At 38.0% G+C, this 24,192-nt stretch overlaps 1 protein-coding gene across 1 annotated transcript in view; it reads right to left on the bottom strand.

The window, feature by feature from the left end:
- Positions 1-24,192, bottom strand: part of ERO1B (endoplasmic reticulum oxidoreductase 1 beta) — a gene marked incomplete at its 5' end in the record, with an annotated part of 35,863 nt that overhangs the window by 4,921 nt on the left and 6,750 nt on the right. The window contains 11 exons of the mRNA XM_082480899.1: positions 931-1,017; positions 2,214-2,283; positions 3,159-3,405; positions 3,564-3,656; positions 4,918-4,944; positions 6,892-6,938; positions 7,029-7,149; positions 9,765-9,838; positions 11,810-11,892; positions 20,530-20,571; positions 21,245-21,328. Coding sequence (XP_082337025.1) covers positions 931-1,017; positions 2,214-2,283; positions 3,159-3,405; positions 3,564-3,656; positions 4,918-4,944; positions 6,892-6,938; positions 7,029-7,149; positions 9,765-9,838; positions 11,810-11,892; positions 20,530-20,571; positions 21,245-21,328 — 975 coding nt within the window. The remainder of the gene's footprint in view (positions 1-930; positions 1,018-2,213; positions 2,284-3,158; positions 3,406-3,563; positions 3,657-4,917; positions 4,945-6,891; positions 6,939-7,028; positions 7,150-9,764; positions 9,839-11,809; positions 11,893-20,529; positions 20,572-21,244; positions 21,329-24,192) is intronic.

The following is a 24,192-nucleotide window of genomic DNA, read 5'->3' as shown; positions in this document are numbered from 1 at the left end:
CGACTCCTATTTTCTATATAGAAATACAACAGAAGAAGCTATTCTTATTGCCCCTTTTAATTGGACACTGGATTTTGACAAAAAGTAGTTGAGGCTGGGTGCAAGAGAATTTTCTAGGTCAGGAAATCTGGCCCTATTTCATTTTTGTGAGAAGGAAAAAACAGTAATAGATCAGAAGCATTAACTAGGGCAAGGTAGGCAGAACGCCGGAAATTCAGTAGAGACCACCAAATTTTTGATGTTATAAATTTCTTTGAAAACTGAGCTCCGATAAGCTTAATGTTATACAGCAGTATAATAAAGTAGGCACCCCAAAGTAACAACTATTCTCAACCTGGACTTAACATTAGTCTTAAGTTTTTAAAACTTGTTCTCAATTAAAAAAATAATAGGCGTCCTGAAACTGAAATTCTGCTTTTCAACTTTCAGCTTTACTGTACACCTTGGCATTCATTTGCTGCCTTCTGCATAAATTGTGAAAATCTAAATTACTTCTTTTTCTTATGCTTCAATTTGTGAAGCTAAATCTCACAATGAATTTTCTAACAACTAAGCAAGTGCTGTATTTCTAGGAAGGCTTCCCACAGGTGATTCTACACAGCTCACCCAATCACTGAATACAGATAAGATATTGACTGCCAGTCAGACTTTGCCACGAAGCATCTGCTTTAAATACATTTTTTCCAGAAAATACAAACTAAACCTTTTAGTAAACTAAATAGCTGTAGACTAAACAAAACAAACATTTTTTAAAAAAAAAAATTGTTGAACATATGTCAATTTTTAATACATAGGTAAGGATATCAAAGACCAACCATGTGCACAAAGTCTGAATGCTAAGGTAAGAGGCATCCTGTCAAACTGAAATAGATGCTTATCTTCTAACCTCCACCCTCCCCACCATGTACACACACATAAAATAAAATATACCTGCAGTTTGCCCCACAGCCTGCACTTATCGCAGCCAACACAATCCATTATGCGGGATATATTCTTGAAATGCAATCTGAATTCTTCCTATCAGTTAAAAACAAAATAAAAAACATTAACTTAAATTATTTCTTAGCTTTATAAAAACAGAAGGTTAACTAATCTAGTACCACTAGAATATAAATTCTTTATTACTAAAACTAAACAAAACTACTACCATATGCAGTCAGGCCATAACAAAGGTCCATGTAAACCCAGAATTTTGTTTCCGAGCCACTGCTGATAGTTAATTCATTGAAAAACAAAACAAAACAAAACAAAATACAGGACATGCAGAGTAACATTTGGATTCTGTACACTGAGTTTCTACCAACTTGCTCAAAATTTTGTGAGCTATAAGTACTGTATCTGTGTCCCCGCTCAATTTCTCTACCACTATTCAAATCCCTTTTGAACCAACCTACCTTTCTGACAAACAGGCAAACAAGCTACAATTCACAAAAGACATTTCCTGTCAAAAGCTATGGGTAGGTTGTTGCTTTGCAGCTTCAGACAAAGTAGAAGCAAGCACAGCACAGAACTAATTAAGATCTCAATTAAATATTTAAGGTCAAAAAAACACTAGCTGGGCTGATAAACTACTGGCACCTTTCTAATAGCATTCTTTCTGCTGATGATGAAATTCCATACTACTACTGAAATAAGCATTAAAAGTGTTAATAAGTATTAAAACAGACCTTTACTACTGAGCCACACTCCAACTGTGGAATTGTAGTGCATACCAATCTGAACACCAGTATGTTAACACTGGAAGTTACTAGGCAGTAACAGCATTCACATTAGGTTCCCACGTTTAGGAACTATGCTTTTCTAATGTTAAGTATAATACTATATAACATTATATTATACCATATTATATTACACTATATAAGGCATGTGTTTTTTAAGCAAATGTCACTGGATTGTTGGGTTGTTTTTTTTTCAGGCTCTATTTAAAAAACACCATTGCGTCTACTGGTAATACCAATTCATTTGCCTCACCACAGTCCTGATGGCAGACCCAAGGCACTAAAACAGAGATTTCAGTCTGCTGGGCCCAGGACAACACCTTGCATTCATTTACTACAAAGTAGAGTAAGAGGCCTCAGATACAATTCTGTAAGTTTTTAACCCTGCCTTTTCTACTCTTGGTAGTATGCTTCTGGTAGGTAGAGAAGTTTTCTAAAATAACAACCTAATTCTAAAATAGGTATTTTGGATGTCATTCAGAAAACTAGCTTTACCTTTAATGACTTGGCTCCTTTTTTATCTCCAGCAAACATGGACTTTTCATCAAAGTGCATATGGAAGGACCTAATAAAGACGAAATGCAAAAAAAAAAAAAAAACAACAACAACCAAAAAACGCTGGCATAAACAACCATGTTCCATCAAGCTTGGTGAACAGCTGATGCCATCAGTGTAAAATACTTTTCAGAGCTCCTAGTCTTGGCAGAATAGCTCTTAAATATTGACTGAATGGTATCAGTTTTACTATTTAATCACTCTAGCCTGAAATCTGTTATTTACAGTTTTGTTGAGAACTCTCGTCACTCCGCTTCCACTGATCAAGATTTCTTTCTCATACACACTGAAATTGTTTTAATGTTTGCCTTTCAGTTGATCATTGCCTGATCACATCTCAAACACCCAGCAAGATTATGATTAGGGACAACAATGAAGTCACACAGCACATTACCAATCACAAAAATTGTGAGAAGGTGAGCAAAGGAACTGGATTAAATAACCTTACAGAGCAAACAGAAGCAAGAAGGGATGGCTAAAACCCCAGATCTTAAGTCTATGATAAAAGCTGGATTACTCACTAGATCACAAAACACTACATGTACTATTTTCCTTTTCAAAATAAATCATGTGGATATTACACTGAATAATTAGAAAAAGCAATAAATGGGGAGTAGCCCAGGGTGTTGTGTGGTTTTTGTTTTATTTTGTTTGATTGGATTTTTGTTTTTGTTTTTGTTTTTTTAGATTGGTATATTCAAACCTCAAAAATATTCATCTCTTCCAATCAAATGTACAAATTCCTCTTGTTGTCTCCTATTATTTATTTTCATTTCCTCATTCCACTTTCCTGCTTGTCCTATCTTACCAAGAAGTCATCTATTCTCACTTGTGAATATAACTGAGAATTTCAAACTATTGATAAAAAGAAATCTTATGCCTTACTTTGTATCCCTGAAGATATCTAATAAAAGAGCTTTAGATTCAGCATCCTCGTGGCCATTTCCAGTGTAAAGGTCAACAACTGAACGCTCAAAGTATGGTGCAACCTTTGACAAAGCACGCAGCTCTATCAAATATAAGAAATATAAATTTTTGAGCCTCCTTGGTCCTTCTCCTTTTGTTTCTATAGGGTCAAAGCGACGAGTGAACTCTTTCACATTCGGTCCCCAGCGAGGCTTCCCCCACGTTTCTACACAGAGGCAAAAAAGGGCAGAGGAAATAAAACATAGTTACTTTCTTTTTCTAAATAAGCAAGTATGCATCAAAATTTTTCAGAAAAAAAAATCTAAATACATGTTACAGATATTGTAGAATTCCATTCAGCAATTTTACCTAGACTTAAATTACCTTCAAGAAGATAATTCGCACAGAGATGCAAGTTGATGCTAGCATGAAGTCCAGAAATGAGTTTATAAAACACTCTTTTTTCAAGGCAAAGACCTGTCCAGGAAAAAAGACAAACAAACTCCAAGCTAAATACTGGAAATAATGTCTTCAAATGAATATACCTTGACATTTCAGTGATGCAAATCTGCATCATTTAACTTTCAAGAGTTACAAGTACAGTACTTCAGCATTGTTAATAAGCCCTTATATCCATCATAGGAAGTATTTACCTCTTATTTTTTACATATTCTTAGGAATAAGTTTCACATTTCTTACTTAGTAATTTAGTGTTCTAATAAATACAGTCAAATAAGTATCTGGTCAATTATTGCAGATAAATTGCCACACAAAAATAAGATGCTTACATTGTTTGAGCAATGAATTTGTAATAGTCTTGAATTTTGACAGTCTGGAAACCAAAACTACACTGTGATCCATCCTAATTAGAATTAAAGTTACCACTGAATTAGAGTAGTGACCTTACAGAAAAACATAAAAAAAAAACAAACCAGAAAACCTTATGGCATTGGAATACAGCAAAAATATTTCTTCCTAGCTTTATTGTAAATTCACTGAAGATTTCAATGCATAGAGCAAAACCTTGAAAAATATGGTTTTGATGGATACAAACTTTTACAGCACAAAAAGAAACGTAATGGCATTGAGTGGCCAAAATATAATTTAAATGCAGAAATTGCTTATGATACCACTTGCACCCAGAGACAGAGGATAGATACACTTAGAATTTAGGAGTTTGTTCCCTTCTCAGAGATATGTTTGTGTGAATTCCCTGCCACTCCAGTCTCCACAAACAGAAGCAGGAAGAGCTGATGGTGAAGCCTATCTGTGAGGCTGCGATACAATGTCATTCACAGACATCACATTTTGAAAAGCATGTAAATTTGTATGCTTTCCTACAATAGCACCAGTTAGAGATTTCAAACCAGGACAACAAGTAAAGACTTCCGAAAGGCAGAATGAGCTAAGTTTAAAATTAAGTACATTTAACTCATTTATGTTTTTCCACACCTTCAAAATGCAATTTTGATTGCTACCACTGTACTAATACGTACTAAGACGTGAACTCCCCCTTTGCAAAAGATGAAACAGTGAAGGGTTTAAGGAGTACACCATCTAAGTGAATGAGATTTCCAAAGACCATCGAGAAAAAAAATACTCTTTGAATGACACTCAGAGGTTCCACACAATTTATTAAAAAAACCTACACTATGAAAAATATTTGGGGAGAGGAAAAAAGTACTAGTGTTTCTTCTAGTGAATTTAACATTATATTAACCCATCCAAGAGGCTTTACCTTCTAGCCATGTGTAGAAAGATTCTCCTGTAAATGAAAAGTAAATAGTTAAATGAAGAGTATTCATTTTCAATATCACAGTATCTTTATATTACTATGCACACTAACATTAGCTGCCATTTGGACATAAAGCTAAATAATTTAGTTATTAAAGTGAGAATAGGTACTGAAGTGGCTGAGCTTTGAGGTTAGTTTAAATCTGATGGGGTGAGAAGAAGAGAAATACAAGAATGAGCATGACTAAGCTACTAGTCAGGGCATTCAGAAGTGTAGGGAAGCAGAAGCCTGATTATATGCACTAGTGGTGAAAACTATATCTGATAGCCTTAACCTTGACTGCTAACTGTCTTAATGTTTCCTGTAAGCTTCGATCTTTTGCCGAGAGCTTTCAGTTGACTGAAAAATCTTAGTCTGTCTCACTGTAGACAGACCAAATGTTTTTTCTCCCCACCTTCCCAAAATCAAGAAGGACATTCAAGAAAGTACACAAGAAACCCCATCGCTCTTCTTTTAAGGGATCTTACATCAGTATCAACGGGGCTCTGGAGGAGACCCAAGAATCTTAATTTATGCATCTCCAGTTATCTCGACAATAACATTATCACAAAACATATTCTGTTACAAGGATAAGAACAAACAACAGAACTGTATTTTGCTCTTATGCACTCCTTCCCCCTAATCCAAATGAAAAGTTATCCCAATAAAAACATTTTCTGATCAATCATCTACATAAAAACATAACTTTCCTGCCCTCTAATGCAATAGCAATAAAGTGAATAAATCAGATATCCAAAACTTTAATGTTTGCTTCATTTCTGCAGATCGAGCAAAATAAGATGACTTACCATCATCTCCTCCTTAGGGGGAAAAAAAAATATCCATAAGCATTAAAAAGATAATTTCCACATCAAAACAGTAATGAAACACAGGCTTTACTACAAACACTGAAAAAGTGCAAAACCCCTTGTTTAATCTACAAAGAAATAGGCTACTTTCCATCCTCTTCCTCCTCCTCAAGACTACCTGCGACTAAACACAGTAAAATAATGAAAGTCACTAATAATTTGAAATCTTAGTAGCAGCTGATTTACATATTTTTGAAAGCTATATTTTAGCTTCAGAAAGATGGTTAGGTAGTTGTCTTCTTCAGTTCACATTATCCAACAATCCAACCAGTGCTCCTTTCTGAAATTCTGATCCCTGAGTTAAACTGCTCTTACAATTCTATTTGTGTATACTATCAATATCTTATCTTAATATTTATAACTGAGAAAAGCTATCTTGATTTTCTAATGTGTCGTGTGTTTTCTAACTCAATCTATTGGCTAATGGTCAATTTTTAAGGGAAATGAGACACACTGACAGAGGAAAGCTGATTCATTTGGAGCATCAGGTTACAGTTTTCAAATTAAATTGAAAACTCAAAACTCAAGTCATTGGCATACTTTCTTTTTAAACATTCTTGCATATAACTAAGCCTTCCTAAGTATCCATTCTTTCTTCAAATAATGCCATTATTTTTACAATTGTAATACACTAAATATTATGGATGGAAAATGTACAGCTACATTACAATAGGATGACTACGAGCTAAAGTGATTAAATTAAATGCTCTAGGAAAAAAAGACACAGGAAGAATGCAAGAGTGCTGAAATTTTTGTTGAATTTCAATTCCTTCTCATTCACACTGGAAAATTACTCTGATACTTACTAAACAGTGAAATTTACTTCAGTTTTCATGTTAGCTCCCCTGACATTAATAAGCCTATTCACATGCATAAGATTAAGCATGTATGTAATCAAGTATCACAAACCTTAGTCTAAATATTTAAAATGGACAGCTACTTCTACACAGGAAATTAAAAAAAGCAGAAAGGAAACCTAGAGACTGAAAATTACTATTTGTATCACTTGTACTGCAATAGTCACTATGTTAAAAGAACTGCATTAGAAAATAAAACAGGCAAGACCCACCCCTACTAGGCGCCAATGGATTTAAAGGACGATAGACAGATCGAGGCCTAGAAAATAAGTTAGAAAACACAAAAATCAGTTTTAAGCTAAATTGAAGTGCAGGTGTAAGAAATAGGCTTCTTCTCCCTCCCAATTACTTGAAGCAGTTTTCTTCGTAGATGCTGTTCCACACTCTCCAAGCAGAAGGCCCCTTGTATCCAGTGTAACGTTCTGGATTCAGCAACAAATCCACATACTGTGCATCTGGAGATCTCTCATCTAAATAGGAAACCTTTTGTTACATATTCTAATTGGTCATTTAAAAAAGATTCAATTTTAAAAAAACAGTCACACAAAAATTAAATATAAATGAGGTCTCATATAATACTATTCTGTCTTCCAGTTGGATTATAAATGCCTTGTGTGTAAAAATACAGCAATAGACACACTAAATAGAAAGCTCAAAAGTATATAATTTATTCTAAAGTCTCTTGTGCCACCATAATTTCTACAGCGTCTGAATACACTCTCTGTGGCTTCAACTCCACCATAAACACTTCTCATGCAATGTGTTCTCTCACCCTATGCTAAGATATAAACAGTGTTTTGTTTTAAACGGGCTTCAAATTCAGGTTTCTTTGTCCGGCAGTATTTGGTTCGGGGGGTTGCTTTTTTGAAACAGGTATACTGCTACAGGGGCTTCTTAATAAAGACAAGGTCAAAGAAGTGCATCTTGTAGTTGTTACACATTGTATATTTATTAGCTAAATCACTTTTTTCCCCCCACATACCCTGGTATACTAGCAGAAAGTCTGGATCACATTGCTTAACTGAACAAGCTTTCAGCATATTGCAGAATGCTCTGTTGGTTATGGCAAGAAACATGTTATTTAAGCAGCATTTCAACAAGTTATACTCTCATCCCTAAAATTCACTACCAATTCAGGCAACATACCCAAAGAAAATTGTGAAACAATATTCTCTCTGGTTGAAAACTATGTACAAATAGAAACTTAAGTTTTGAGCTACAACCAGTAAAAAGCAGGAAGAATTCCCTCTTCTTTGAAATTCTAGGTTAAAAGCAACTCTTGCTTAAGAAAACCCGCATACAATACAAGCCAGTAGTCCAGAGACTTATTCATAGGAATAGGCCAAGCAGTGCTACCAAGTGTTCCTTCCGATGTCGAAAAAAGCCACAGAAACAGAGGGTGAAAACTGCTCTAAAAAGAAGAGATGATTCTGCATGAGCAGTTAAGCATCGCTTCAGCAGTAGTAGCAAAAACAGAGAAAAGAGACAGACACAAGACACACAACACAGTGAGTGCCAGATGGGACAAAGTCAAATTACAGCTTTATTTCTTTCTTTGACAGCATGGCTAACCTAAGCAGTTCCTACACTTCCTGGTCACTTCACGTCTCCACTTTTTCTTCTCATTATACAACTGAGTCTGTGGGGCAGCGCAACAGAAGTACAGAAAACTGACCCGGGTTATGAAGTTTTTTTCAGCTAGATCAATTCCCTTATCTAGTTTATCATTAAGCTCAACAAAAAGCTAGTGAAAAGTAAACCTGATTATATGGCTTTGTGCTACAATTGAGTGAATTAAGAGCTCTCTCACCACCAGGAAGAGAGGAGAGGAAGAGAACAAGAGTTTCTACCTCCCTCAAGTAAAGTTATTCTCTCTCACCTCTCCCGGCTCCAGGTCACAAACTCACCTGATAAGCCAGTTCAGCCCAGCAATATGGGAGATGTCAATTTACTTTCCTGCTATTCAAGTAAGCTGAATAAGCTTACCATGCAGAAAGATGCACACCAGTGCAAAAAAAGCACTGAAACAACACAGCTGGGGGCAGCACAGCCTCCTTCAGCAGTGCATGATGCACGGAGAGATGGAGGTAGAATCAGGAACTACTTAAGTTAGTATTGCTTCTAAATGCTCCTAAACTATACCTTTCCCAACTGAGTCCTCTTAAGTAAGGAGGCAGCTTGAAGATAGTAGAGACGACAGCGGCTTACTGCATTAACAGTTCAGATCTACAGTTATGCTCTTTGAGTTATTTACTACAGACACAGCTTATACAGAAAATCTTCAGACGAGACACAGCAGAAGTGCTGAAAGAGAACCGCTGTTGGCACACCCACTACAGCTGCTACTTTCTCAGGTGACACTAAACATTAGCCTTAAGGTAGATTAAAACATCTTGCATTATACTCTAAGTCTTCCCAGCATAGAATGCGTTCTAAGGTATTTGTTAAAAAGGCCTTTAGCAGCCATTCCTGAACTTGGCAATTCTCATCGCTATCTGAAAAACATTCCTTTGAGCTTTGAATGTTACAAGCAAATAAAAGGACTCATATGTGGAGCAGAGGGAAGACACCTAGCATCCTAAAGTTTTAACAATAAGAAAGTCTTTACAAATAAGGGTGACTTTAATGCACATATCATTTGGAAACATAGCAAGGCTGGAAGAGGAACAAACTCAGCCCAAGTATAGACAGTAGAATAGCAACAAAAATAACATAGTAGTAAGAAACTGACTCAGGTGCAAGTATTTAGTCTAATATTTGTGCTAGAGGCAACTCTTGTGAGAAGCAGCTTTTTTAAAAAATATATGCTGAACTCCTCCCATTTACCTTCTTTTTTATTTTCATAAAAGTCTCCTGTCCCCACACTAACAGGGGGGACCAGTGAACGTGCACTGCGTAGACTACCAAATGCTCCTTGTAAAAAAATTAATTCTTTGCGTGTAAGGTGATATGAACTGTCACATTCCCATGCAGTACAAAATTAAAACTTTCTAAAAATTGTTATTTGCAGAGAAACTATAATCTTTTGTGTTTTTTAAGAGACAGCAAATAAAACAAACACTCTGAAAAAGCTTAAACATTTTACCATCAAGTTCACAAAAATGATCCTGTGAATCATCGTATCTTGCCCAGTCAATGAAAGCCTCCTTACTTTGGTTACTGAGGGGAAGAAAATAATTTAAAAAAATTTTAAACTTTTAAATAAACAACATTAATAAGAGCTACCAAAAGAAACACAATCCACATATAGTAGTTAACTCGGAACTGAATTCTGAATTACTATATCTGACACTCAAGAATATATGGAATTACCGCTTGTTAGCAGCGCAAAGATTCAAGCAGGCATCAACTGCAATACTTTAAAGAGTCATTTTAATGACAGACAGCAAGAAAGATTTCACCATCATTATTTGAACAAACTGTGCACCGGCAGTGACTTCTCTTTCTTCAGAAAGAGCTTAGTAAAATACTTTCATAGCATACATTTTTAAACACTTTTCAAAGTACTATTTTAGCAGCTGTCACTTGGGTGGGGGTGCAGAATTTGCGTATTTTCTTAACCTGCACTTTCAGCAAGATCTACAATAGTGAGCCTTGCTTGTTAGTGTGAGACTGGACAACTAAACACCCCTTCCAACCTAAATTACCCTGTTGATATGATTTGTCTTAAGACTTTTAAATAATAACGGTATTCCACTCACCCTAGCATTTACAAAGGTGTACTGTACCAGAGACAAGTACTTTGAAGCTCTCACACTATGAAACACAAACAGTGCCAAAAGCTGAATGTTTCTTCCATGCACATGTGCAGCACAGAACTACTGATGCCACACTACTGACAGCAAAACATAAGCAAAGTTAAGACTGGGAACTGCTCCAGGGTGCAGGGAAGCACCTTGAAATAATGAAAACAACCTATTCCATTTGACCAAATTAGTACTAGCTCAATTCTACAAACAGAGGCAATTCTATAACAAAATACATTTCTAATCTTCTGCCAAAACACGATAGGAGACTCTATACTTCGCCTTACATGAGCAACTTCTCCAGTAATTACTAGCAGGCAAGATTTGATAATCACAAGAAATACAGTTGATAAAGGAAAATAACCCAAAACCATGAGAATGATGACTGCTAGGTAGAGAACGCAGATGTTTGCCTACAAAGCACAAACTCTTCCTGCCACTTGCAGGATCCATTACCTGCCCTCTCCCAACTTTAATCATCTATCCTACTCTCACAAAAGGCATTCACTTTACCTCTCCGTATGTGTACTCAGTCTCCTATTTTTTTGCCCTATAGGAATGAAAGACATAGTTTTTTATTTTCCCTAAAAAACCATGGATAAGGGCTCTACCCAGTTGGGTTTAAAACACCACACACCAGGCAGAAGTAGTTGCTTTTTCACGGCAGTCCCATTTTGTCAGATGACAGGAAAGAGTTTCAACATCTCTACGATGTAGAACTGCTGAAAGCTATGGCTAAAGACACCACACTTCTCCATCAACAGTGAAAAATTGATTTTTACAGTTCTACTTTTTAAAGGTGGGGAATCTGGTAGAATGCAAGTCTTTCTAAGTGGTATACCGCACACTTTCCTACTAAGGGGCAACACCATCCTGCAGAATTCCTCCCACACAACCTTGACTGTACCATGCAATAAGCAAGATCAGGGAATTGATCCAAGCTAAAAATAACTTTGCCAACAACAAAAGTAACTTGCAAGCTCCCTGATCTGGTTCACTGAATGATCACAAACAGGCAAATCAGTGTAACAGACTGACATAGCAGGACAGAATGCCTTAATCCAGCACAGTCATGAAGAACAAAGACTGATACTGGTAAAAAGTAGAAAAAAGATGGGTTTATTTGCAAGTTTCCTCTGACTCTTGATGCTGTAAGATGCTCTTTCAAATCATATCAAAGTGTAATTAAAAAAAAAAAAAAAAAAGAAAGAAAAGTCTGCTTATCACACTTTTACCTTCAGATGTTACTGCATCATTTCACATTTACTTTCTAATGGGCTATGGAAAGAATGGAGAACAAAAAACAACATATTGCAAAAACAAGACAGACAAAATGAAACGCTCCTTTGTTACTATTTTTGTACTATTGTAAATCCCAGCATACCTTAAGGTACTGTTAACAGCTCCCAGTTTGTTAGCTTGCTCACAGTCTTCCAACTCTTTGGAATTATTTGCCGCTTTTGAATACTGTAAGAAAGTTCATATTTAATTTCCAAATGAATTACCTAAAATCCTCTGAGAAAGGTGCCGTAAAAGGTATTTCTAGGTTTAGCAGTGAATCAGCTGGTATCAGGGAAAATCCTGAGGACCATTTCTTATTTCCATTTTTCTTCACTTAATTTCATCAGGTCAATTTGAGTCTGTGGGTTTAACTACCACAGAAATTCAGCTAAACATGTAAAAAAATTGTTTTGCCCTTTTTGTTTTGATTAAATGGAGTTCTAAAGTGTTTCTGATACTTAGCTACATTGTTGTAAAACATTGGAAGACAAGCAGTGTCACACCTATAAAGATACCTTGTATTTCACAAGTATAATTATCCACAAGTTTCATTGGTCATTTCAGTATGAAAATGTATCAGTTTTGGCCACTTTCCCCTCGTGTTTCATTTAATCCTTTTCATTAGCATGCTTTAGACGTGCACAGGTCTGGAAGAGAAGCTTTTCAAGGTGAACTCAAATTTTGATTATTTTAAAGCCAGAATTGAAGTATTTAAGCTGAACTCTGATTCTACAGTATTTTTTAAAAAGTAATCCACTAAAAGAGACTTTTACTATTAGAATACTTCTAAGGAAAACATTTGAAGAATTAAATTCCACTGTTCTTCAATAATACGATTATGTCATCAGCAAAAATGTCAAGTCGGTCAGCTTAAAGCTCAAAACATCCTTCTAACAGTTTTGGAACATAATAGATAATATCAGTGCTCACTTAAAAGATAAACAAACCCAATTTCCTCTTTTTTCGGGGGCCAGGGTGGTTTTTGTGTGTGTGTACGTGTGTGTGTGTATTTTCTTTTGCAGACTGAGCCTTAGGCTTACACAGATTTCTACCTTATCACAGTCCTTAAGAAATACAGAAAATTATTTAATGTTAAGCAACTGATAGCTTACATAGAGCTAAACTGCTGGCTTCCCTTCACTCCAGGGCACATACACACCAACATAAAGGATTACTATCCAAAACCAGCTCAAAATAAAAATGTAAGCTAAAGGCTTTGGTCAATGCTTCAGAAATAGCAAACAGTAGTAATTTGATAAATTTTAAGAGAAAGAAAATAGTTCATTTCTGAGGACAGACTTGTGGTCAAGATGCCAAACTCTGGTTATTTCCTGCATGTATTTAGAAAATTTGCGTGGTTTATCTGCAATGCATGCACATCACAGAATCATAGAACAGCCCGGGTTGTAAGGGACCTTGAAAGGTCATCTGTTCCAACCTTTTGTGGGAAAGGGAATCCTAGATTAGATTAACTAGCACCCTGTCCAGTCATGTCTTGAAAACCTCCAGTGCTGGGAACTCTACCACATCCCTGGGAGGTCGTTCCAGTAATTGATTGTTCTTACTGTAAAAAATTTGTCATATCAAGATGAAGCCTCTCTTGGTGCAACTTTTACCCACTGCCCCATGTCTTCTCCATGTGGCTACCTGTAAAAAGAGAGGCTCTGTCCTCTTTGCAGCCACCTTTTTAGTACTGGAACACCGTGATGAGGTCTTCAGGAAGAAAAGACCCAACTCCTTCAGTCTTTCCTCACAGGGCAGGTTCTCCAGCCCTTTGCTCATCTTCGTGGTGCCCCTTTGGACCTTCTCCACTCTGTCCACATCTTTTTTGCATTGTGGGGACCAGAACTGGACAGAGTATTACAGGTGCTGCCTGACAAGTGCTAAGTGGGATGATCACATGTCTATCTCTGCTAGTAATGTCCCTGCAGATACAGCCCAGGAACCAATTTGCCTTTGTTGCTACAGCAGTATGCTGCTGACCCATGCTCAGCAAAGCTGCTCCCCACCCACACAGATCCCAACCTGTACTGTGCTCTTTAGTTATGTTGTCCCACGTACAGGACATTGCACTTGTCTTTGTTAAACATCATACTGTTCTTGCTAGCCCACTCTTCTAGCCTGTCCATGTTTCTCTGAAGATGGCTCTCCCATCTGACACGTCCACCTCACCATCCAGTCTAGTGTCACCAGCAAACTTGGTGAGGGTGCTTTCAATCCCATCATCCAGATCATTTATGAACATGTTGAACAACATGGGGCCCAGTATTGATCCATCAGAGTGACAGGCTTCCAGTCTGAGTAAAAAAAATTGATTACCACCCTCTGAGTGCCGCCTGTTAGCCAATTTCCTACCCATGTTGCAGACCATGCACCCAATCTGCCAGTTTGTCCAGAAGGGTCTGGGAATCAGAGTCAAACACTTTGCTGAAGTCCAGGTGAATGACATCTGCTGCTCTCCCCATGTTGACAGATGATGTTATTTTGTTGTAGGTCAATATGGCATGACTTGCCTTTGGTAAATCCCTGTTGTTTTCTTCTAATCACCTGCTTTATTTAGTTTGTAACAGTTTCTACGAGGACTTGTTCCATTACTTTCCCAGGGACTGAAGTAAGACTAATGGGCCTGTAGTTTCCTGGGTCTGTTTTGGGCCCTCGTAGATGGGTGTGACATTTAGCCTCTTCCAGTCATCAGGGATATTCCCTGATATCCATAATTTTTCCAAGATTATATAAAGTGGCCTTGCAACAATGTCAATCATTTCTCTTAACACCCTGAGGTGGATTCCATTCGGGGCCCATAGATTCATGTGGGTTGAGCTTTGCAATAGGCTGCAGACCAGCCCTTCCTCCACTACCAGTAGGTCAACCCATGTCTTCTTGTAGCTGCATGATCCTGTGATCTGGGGTCCAGCTACGCTGGTAAAGACAGAGGCAAAGTACCACCACAATACATACCACAATAATTCTCAAAAAAAAGAAACGATTTAATTAAAACTGTTCAGATGAGTAAGCAAGATGACTTGCTTTAAAAATACATTTGCCAGAACTAATACAAGGAAAAACAGCAGAACCTACTCAAGACCAAAGAAGTGAAGGAGATTAAAAAACCCAAATAATTTAAACCTTGTTAGGGGCCTTGTCCATAACAAAGAATTACTCTAGAAGGAACTTCTCATTCGAATTTCTCGAATTTGCCAGGTGTGGAGCTCCTTCTTTAGCATCATATGGATGTTAAATGGAAAAATCTGAACAAGGAATGGATCTGACCTAGAATGAAACAGACACTGATGATGAAATAACATACTGAGATGCTGAAGTAAACATTCTGCATGTCTAGAGCTGCAAACCAATCCCTACCCTGAAGTGAAACAATTACTGCCAAGAACATAATCCCAAATTTAAGGTTTCAAACAGAACCAACATTCAAGTCTCAAAACATGTTCCCAGGCTTCATTATTCTCCAGTGTTTAACAGCAACAGCTATTGGATCGCTGCTCTGCAACCAATGACTAGATCAGAACAAAGTATCTGTTTCTGCCAAAGCAGGATCTACTAAGAGCAGTTTCTAGAAAATAATATTTTATTTCCTGCATATCTCTTTTTTAAGTTAAATGTTGTAATCTTGAGTTACTGCATCCTCTTCCTTGCTTCAAAGATTAATACAGCAGCTGTCATGACAGTTCTGTAATGTCTAGCCCCCCCAAGTTTGTTCACCACTCAAATGAAACGGGACTGTAGAAACGGAACTTTTTTCCCCTCCAGCACCATTTCAAAAAGCTTATGTTGGTGCCAAAAATTAAGAAGAGATCCTCCATTGCTAACTGCCTTTCCTTGGGGAAGGTGTGCAAGTGCAACCCTGCTCTTTGTAGCTAGATGAGCTTTCAAAAGAAGAACTGTTCTCTCTATGGTTCAACAAACAAATCCCCCGTGGAAGCCTAAATAAAGCTAGAAGTTTACCAGCTCATGTACATTAGAAGAAAAAGACAACAGGGAACTGCACAGAAGCCAAGAACTTAGGCCACAGAAAACTTCTCCACAGGATTCTACCCTGAGTATATCTACTCAAGAGGTTATAGTTCTCCTCATTAAAAAGTTTCCTTTGGTTGTTTTCACCTTTCAAAGGCAGACACTATCGGTACGAAAGAGAGAAAATGGACAAGTATGTCCCCCAGAGGAAAAACAACTGTTTTTTTTTTTTTAAACCAATACTTTAAGGATAGTCCACAAGATAGATGCAGGACTTTCCCAAATGGACCGAGCACAGGCTAATCCCTCCACCTGGGGATGGATGAAAAGCCAACGGAGAGTTTATGGGTCAGGATGAAAGGGGGGGCAGGGACAGGTGACATTACAGTGGAGGTCTGTTACAGGCTATCTAACCAGGATGACACAGTGGATGACGCCCTCCACAAAGATACAGGTGCTGGCTCATGTTCACAGGCCCTGATCCTCATGGAGACTTCGATCACCCCAATATCTGTTGGAGGGACAACACAGCAGGGCTCAAGCAATCCAGGAAGTTCCTAGAATGCATTGATAACAACTTCCTTCTCCGAGTGGTAGAGGAGCCAACAAGGAGAGGAGTTATGGTGGACCTTGTCCTTACCAACAAGGAGGGGATAATAGGTAATGTAAACTCAAGGGTAGCCTTGGCTGCAGCGATCATGAAATGGTGGAGTTCAAGATCCTTAGGGCAGCAAGGAGGGTGCACCGCAAGCTTACTACCCTGGAATTCAGGACAACAGACTCTAGCCTCTTCAGGGATCTGTTTGGTAGGGTACCATGGGATAAAACACTGGAGGGCAGAGGGGCCCAGGGAAGCTAGTTAGTATTCAACGATCACCTCCTCCAAGCTCAGCAGCGATGTATCCCAACAAAGAAGGAGACAAGCAAAATAGCCAGGAGGCCTGCATGGATCAGCAAGGAGCTCCAGGACACACTCATAAACAAAAAGGAGGCCTACAGAGGGTGGAAGCAAGGACAGGTAGCCTGGGAGGAATGCAGAGACACTCTCAGAGGAGCCAGTGACCAGGTTAGGCAAGCTAAAGCCCAGAATTAAATCTGGCCAGGGACATCAAGGGCAACTAGAAAAGCTTCTGTAAGTGTGTCAGTGATAAAAGGAAGACTAGGGAAGATGTGGGCCCTCTCCAGAAGGAAACAGGAGACCTGGTCACCTGGGATATGGAAAAGGGTGAGGTACTCAATGATTTTTTTGCCTCAGTCTTCACCAGCAAGGGCTCTAACCACACCACCCAAGTCACAGAAGGCAAAGGCAGGGACTGCGAGAATGAAGAACTGCCCACTGTAGGTGAAGATCAAGTACTAGACCACCTGAGGAACCTGAAGGTACACAAGTCCATGGGACTTGATGAACTCTATCCACGGGTACTGAGGGAACTGGTGGATGAAGTTGCTAAGCCACTACCCATCATATTTGAGAAGTCATGGCAGTCTGGTGAAGTTCCCACTGACTGGAAAAGGTGAAATATAACCCCCATCTTCAAAAAGGGACTAAAGGAAGACCCGGGGAACTACACGCCAGTTAGTCTCACCTCTGAGCCTGGCGAGATCATGCAGCAGATCCTCCTGAAAACTATATTAAGGCACATGGAAAAATAAGGAGATGATCGGTAACAGCCAACATGGCTTCACTAAGTACAAGTCATGGCTGACAAATTTGGTGACCTACTATGACGAGGTTACAGCATTGGTGGATAAGGGGAGAGCAACAGATGTTATCTACCTGGACTTATGCAAAGCGTTTGACACCATCCTGCATGACATCCTGGTCTCTAAATTGGAGAGACATAGCTTTGATGGATGGACTACTTGGTGGATAAAGAACTGGCTGGATGGTTGCATTTCAAGACTTGCAGTCAACAGCTCAATGTCCAAGTGGAAACCAGTGACAAGTGGGATTCCTCAGGGGTCAGTAGTGGAGCTGGTGCTGTTCAACATCTTTGTTGGTGGCATGGACAGTGGCATTGAGTGCACCCTCAGCAAGTTTGCCAATGACACCAAGCTCTGTGGAGCAGTTGACTTGCTGGAGGGGAGGGATGCCATCCAGAGGGACCTTGACAGGCTTGAGAAGTGAGCCATGCCAACTTCATGAAGTTGAGCCAGGCCAACTTCATGAAGTTGAGCCAGGCCAAGTGCAAGGTCCTGTACCTGGGTCAGGGCAATCCCAAGCACAAATACAGGCTGGGCAGAGAATGGATTGAGAGCAGCCCTGAGGAGAAAGACTTCGGGGTGTTGTTTGATGAGAAGCTCAACATGAGCCAGCAATGCACGCTTGCAGCCCAGAAAGACAACCACATCCTGGGCCGCATCAAAAGAAGCATGGCCAGCAGGTCGAGGGAGGTAATTCTGCCCCTCTGGACAGAGCGTCCAGCTTTGGAGTCAAGGACATGGACCTGTTGGAGCAGGTCCAGAGGAGGGCCACGAAGATGATCAGAGGGCTAGAGCACCTCTCCTATGACAGGCTGAGGGAGTTTGGGTTGTTCAGCCTGAAGAAGAGAAGGGTCTGGGGAGACCCTATAGCAGCCTTCCAGTATCTGAAGGGGGCCTACAAGAAGGCTGGAGAAGGACTTTTTACAAGGGCATATAGTGATAGGACAAGGGGTAATGGCTTCAAACTGGAAGAGGGTAGATTTAGATTAGACATCAGAAAGAAATTTTTCACTATGAGGGTGGTGAAGCACTGGAACAGGTTGCCCAGAGAAGTTGTGGATGCCCCATCCCTGGAGGTGTTCAAGACCATGCTGGATGGGGCTTTGAGCAACCTAATCTAGTGGGAAGCGTTCCTGCCCATGGCAGGGGGATTGGAACTAGGTGATCTTTAAGGTCCTTTCCAACCTAAACCGTTCTATGATAACACAGTACTTGCACAGTCCTCAAAACAAAACATTCATACTAAAATGAGTTTGATGTTTCCTTAAAAGGGATAATAAATGTGATTGTCAATTTTTCATTGGCTCCAACAAAGATCTTTAACTGCATCATAAGAAGTATGAAAATGGTGTACTTAAGATTTATGTCAGTCCTCATTACTATTTTCCTGCAGAAATATTTAGTTTTCTGACAGAGAAGCAGCAGATATTAGTGTCTTCATTGTACTACAGATTAAAGGTGCAGAACTGCCCACTTTCAGTACTGTAGCTGGTTGCAACAACCTACAAGGCAATTCAAAGAAAACAACTGTAGCAAACATACTAGCAAATGACAGTTTCCCAAAGAAGCTATCCCAGTTTCTTTATTGTGATGAAAGCAAAAGGTGGCTGATTTTTCACTTCCAAAGTCCAATTCAATATACTCATGTGAAGTATCTTAAGAACAGCATACTCTTTGGCTACTAATTAACATCTTAATTATGGCTCTCAAGATTAATCCATTAGGAAATTCAAACACTCACTAGAAGAATCCCTTCTGAAGCAGTCTTTAAAGTCTTAAAATGCCCCTTTATGAGGCATTACGGTATTTCAGGAGTCAGTTTCTCTACAATCATGCTTGGAAGAGAACAATGTCAATGAAAAAGAGAACTGGCAATAGATTATCCAGTTAAAACTCAAGTTCTTCTGCCCAGAGATAGTGCCAAAACTTTCCCAGAACAACTACTACTGCTTGTGCCAAAACAGTGAATGACTGACATTTAAGTCATGTCAGTGAGAAAGATGTCTCTTCTCTGATCAACAAAAACCTTTAAAATGAAGAGGCACACTTCACTTCAGAGTGAGCTTACCAATAAGTATAAACATACTTATATGTGTAAACAGGAGACTAGACTTCCTCTTGAGCTAACGCTTGGACATTCTTGCCTGCACTGTTCATAACAGCAGGACAGAGAAATCATTAATTCATGATGAAATACTCCTCTCTGCTATCTTTGGTAATCTTGCTTGGCATAAAGTCTAAACCTAATGTCAATGGTCATTTATGACACAGTCAACTACGCCCAGGAGAGACAAGCAGCAGCTCTGGCTGCCCAGAGAGGTAGAATGGAGGATGGAGATATGATAGTTAAGCAAGAATAAGCATGATTCTACAACACAGCCGAGGCACTCAACAGGAAGATCTCTCATTTAGGCACCATTATCCCATCATCTGCTGAAGTCCTTATTCTCGGGCACTGTGTTTGGGATTTGGGCGTGGGGGAGGGTTGTTTGTCTTTCTGCTCTGACCTCTTTTCTAGGTGCATATACCCTCTTTACTTTTTTGGCTTTGCTAAGATCACTTGGTCATCTAGGAAGGATGGCTTGGAGAGAAGCAAGCAAAAGCCAACAGCACAGACTGACCACTTAATCTTGTACTTTAGCCTCAATTACGTTTAGACTAATGACCTGCTCAAGGTTAGACATGGCAAAACTTCAAGTAAATGTTTAGGTTTTTTTAATATTGGAGGTTGTGTCTGCATATGATTCTTACAAAAGACTGCACTGCTACTGCATCTGTGCATCTTAGCCTACGGCTTTATAAAAGGTGGCCTGTACTCAGAAATGAACAAAGAATTTTGCATTAGGCATTCTGTGGCCATATACTGCTGTCCCTGGTCATTCATTGATTCAGTCTGCACTAGCTCTCAAGCTAAGACAGACTTAAAATGACACGATGGTACCAGCTATGTCAGAAACACTCTATAACACATAAAAGTAAAAATGTACAGCCACATACAGAAACTGATCAGTTATGTTAACAATTTTATCACTATGCCAAGACTGACAATTTGTAATAAAAAGCCACACAGCTACTGTAATGTTAAAAATAATAATAAAAAAAAAACACAGAAAGAACTTAGAAAGTAAACGACTACTTACTACCACTTACTTTATTAGAGCTCCCAGCTTTAATTCCAACAGGTATTTTGCTCTAAAACCAAAAAACAAATGACAGATTTTACATTGTTCATAGAAATGATTGAGCTTGATTAAAATCTACAAACTAAATGTCATTCCTACAGAGGTCAAAGCAAACTTGTTTTTAAATAATTAACTTGGTCCTTTACCTTCTCAACGTGTTATATCCAAAACAGTGTTAGAACTTAGAAGAGACTTATTCTTAAAGTCATTTGTTTTATTGGTAAAATGACTGAGATCTTAAAATCATAGAATCATAGAATGGTTTAGGTTGGAAAGGACCTTGAAAATCATCGAGTTCCAACCCCCCTGCCATAGGCAGGGACACCTCCCACTAGACCAGGTTGCCCAAGGCCACATCCAGCCTGGCCTTGAACACTTCCAGGGATGGGGCCTCAACAACCTCTCTGGGCAACCTGTTCCAGTGCCTTATCACCCTCAAAGTGAAAAATTTCTTCCTAATGTTTAATCTAAACCTGCCCTCTTCTAGTTTAAAGACATTCCCCCTCCTCCTATCAATACTTTCATTGTATTTCTGCTTTTGAAATGGAAAATAATTTTATTGTCACTCTTATTTAAATTTAAGTTTTCATTAGTAAATATTATTAGTACAGTATTAGTTACTGCAAATTAACAAACTTTTTAACCAAACAACTTTTTCCTATTTTATATTATTTGATCCATACCTCAGGACAAGGCTCTACATGACAATCTTTGATAGAACAATGGCCATCATCAGCCCAAAATGGGCATGGTCTCTTCAGGTTCACCTAAACATACAAAACCAAAAGTTTACAATCAACACTTACCTAAGGCAACTTTAAAAGTAAGAGCTCTCAGTAAAACCTTTTTTTCCATACAAGGAAAAAGGGTTAATTTTAGGAGACTTTGTTGGTTGGATTCTTTTAACTGCTGAGTTTATAACCTAAAGCTTGATGCAGTGGAATTATTACTGATAATGGCCTCCAGTGGACACATAGTATATTAAAGCACAAATTAAATCTCTCAGTACTAACACAACTTCAAAGCAGTAAATAAACTACTAAAAAGAAGGCAAACCAGACATATGCAGCTCTTAAATGGTTGTACTTACAATCAGTTGTATTCGTACTATTCTGATCAAGAGAATACATTTGATGGAGGACAGACTAGTACACAAGTATACTGATTCAAATAAGTGCTTGGATGATTTCAGATTTCAAGCAATAAAAACAGGCAATCATTACTGCATATCATAGCTAGTCAAGGAAGAATGAGTATCATAATGGCCTCAAATTAGAGAGCTGATATAGTACAAATATAAATAATGAAGAGAAACCACTTCAGAAATATTACCAGCAAATCCTGTGATGATTAGTGCTCCTATTTGTCATCAAATGACACAAAAAAGGCAGGGAGTACCACATATATTAGTATCTAATACATGGCAAGAGATTCAAACACTTTACTCCATTTTACTTGGATTGTCAATGTCACAGTCAGTGGGAAAAAAAAATAAATGAAATCACAGCTCTCCTTTACATTAGCCTGGTACATACTAACAAACAGTAGTGATAAAAAACACTTTAACGGCATTGCTCCTAAACTGAAGACTACAGACTAAAGGTTTTCCTGCGTGATCAAACAGAAAAACTGCAGAAGTACACCATCTTTGAAATCTGACACTACAAATAAAATACAAAGCACTTATCCTCAGTATTAACCATTATTTTCCAGTTAAAAAGTCAGTTTTAAAACTTTCAAAGTAATTTGAAAAATAAAAACAACAAAAATTACTTCTATTCTTCTACTTTATTTTCCTTCAGCACAGCTCGTACTAGTTTTCTTCAGTTGATAAATACTATTCATGAAGATATTCAACTGAAGTCACTACTTCAGGCAACAAACTACAACATGAATGATTTGATGTATCACTTCTTGTTTTAAACTGTTGAAGATACTGGATTTGATTCTGTAGTCAGACACAGCAAGAGTGCTATAAAATATACTGCAAAATTAAGACCCATAACCCAAGGATGGCATCAGGTCCTAGAGCAGTTTCAACACAAAAATTTAAGAATTAGAAATGTGCTTATAAAAATTATTTAGATCTATAAATCTTAAGTCAGAAAACTAATCCTTATGCTGGCTTATGGGAAAAAAAATACATACAAGCTGTACAATAAAAGGACAATATCCTTTACACTTTGAACACATTTAACTGGCAGAGTACATTTATACAGGATCAGTGATTTGCACTAAGTGAAGTGTTTCTGGGGGGGAATACAGTAATAGAAACCCAATGGCTACATTAGCTGAATTTTCAAACCAGAGTTTCAACAATTAAAAAAAAATAATTCAATTTTTTTCCCAAGCATTATACATAATATACTAAGCCTACGGAAAACTAGATCAATATGTCTCTGGTACAAAGCAGGCACGATATGAAGAATCTGAAATGAATTATAGCCAGATTTTACTCTCTCTCCAGTCTATTCTCTTAATTTTCACAGCTAAGAAAAATCAAAACTATGTACCAGAAATAAAGAAACAACCTTTAATGCTTGAAGGATAAATTGTTCTTTGGGTTCCACCTACCCAAACTAAAGCAAAACAAAAAGAACTCCCACTTCAAATATTCTATCAATACCATAAAAGATCCCCAAAGAATAAAATTACTGTTTGACTTGCTCAGCTGCCCTTTATTATACTGAATTCCTCTACAAAAGCTTTCAGCTAGTAAGTTCTTTCTGTATTTTCAAAATACATATACAAAGTGAACTGCTATATAATATCTGAAGGAAAGGCTGTTTTCCAGGTTTCCATTTTGATGTACTTATTCAGCATGACTAGGGATTATAAATTCAGCTTTAAAATGTTAAAGAGATTGCTTGGTTAAAAAAACCTAACGAGACATTAAGCAGACGGTATGACTTCTTAGGAGTGATGACAACTGTCTTCTAGTTACAGTTCAAACCATGCTAGCACAGATACATTAATAGCAGAGATTTCAGGTTTCCTCTATTCAATTTCCTCTATTCAATCCACAAACACTATTCGTAGAAAAAAATATGTTAAATGATCACTCATCTTTCTAAATAAAGCACAAAAATGTGTTACATTTTACATCACCTTCACAATAAAAGCTATTATATAAACATGTCCCTCACACCGATTTCTACCAAAAAAAAAGACCAGCTAACACATACGACAATCTTCTTCGAAGTAAACTCTAACAAAAAAAATGCTAACACACTTAGGAATATCCAAGTAATGAGGCAGTCACTGTTTTTACACAGAGGAACACTATGAATAAAGAATACTGCTGTGTAAACTGCAGATTAATTCAGAAATAACAACTGCAAATCAAGATATACTAGTTCCAGAATGATTCAACAGCGCTAAAAACCAGCACACACAGACACACTTGTGAGACAAATTGAGGTTGTATGGCACTTGCACTTCAATCAATACCAATCATGCACTGACTACATAGAACACCCTTCTACTTTCTTCAGGGCCTGAAGTATTAGATTTAATTATTATCATTTAGAGTATTATTAAATACTTGTCACAGATTAAAAGCTAGATTCCTCATCACAAGGCTCCCATAGTTTGTGTGGTTTGATGTATAAAACTATAAAGAGATACATTT

The sequence above is a fragment of the Vanellus vanellus genome (assembly GCF_965231255.1).
Source record: "Vanellus vanellus genome assembly, chromosome: 3".
Taxonomy (NCBI): domain Eukaryota; kingdom Metazoa; phylum Chordata; class Aves; order Charadriiformes; family Charadriidae; genus Vanellus; species Vanellus vanellus.
Note: the sequence above shows the minus strand (reverse complement) of the source record. Positions and strands in the feature narration are given on the sequence as shown.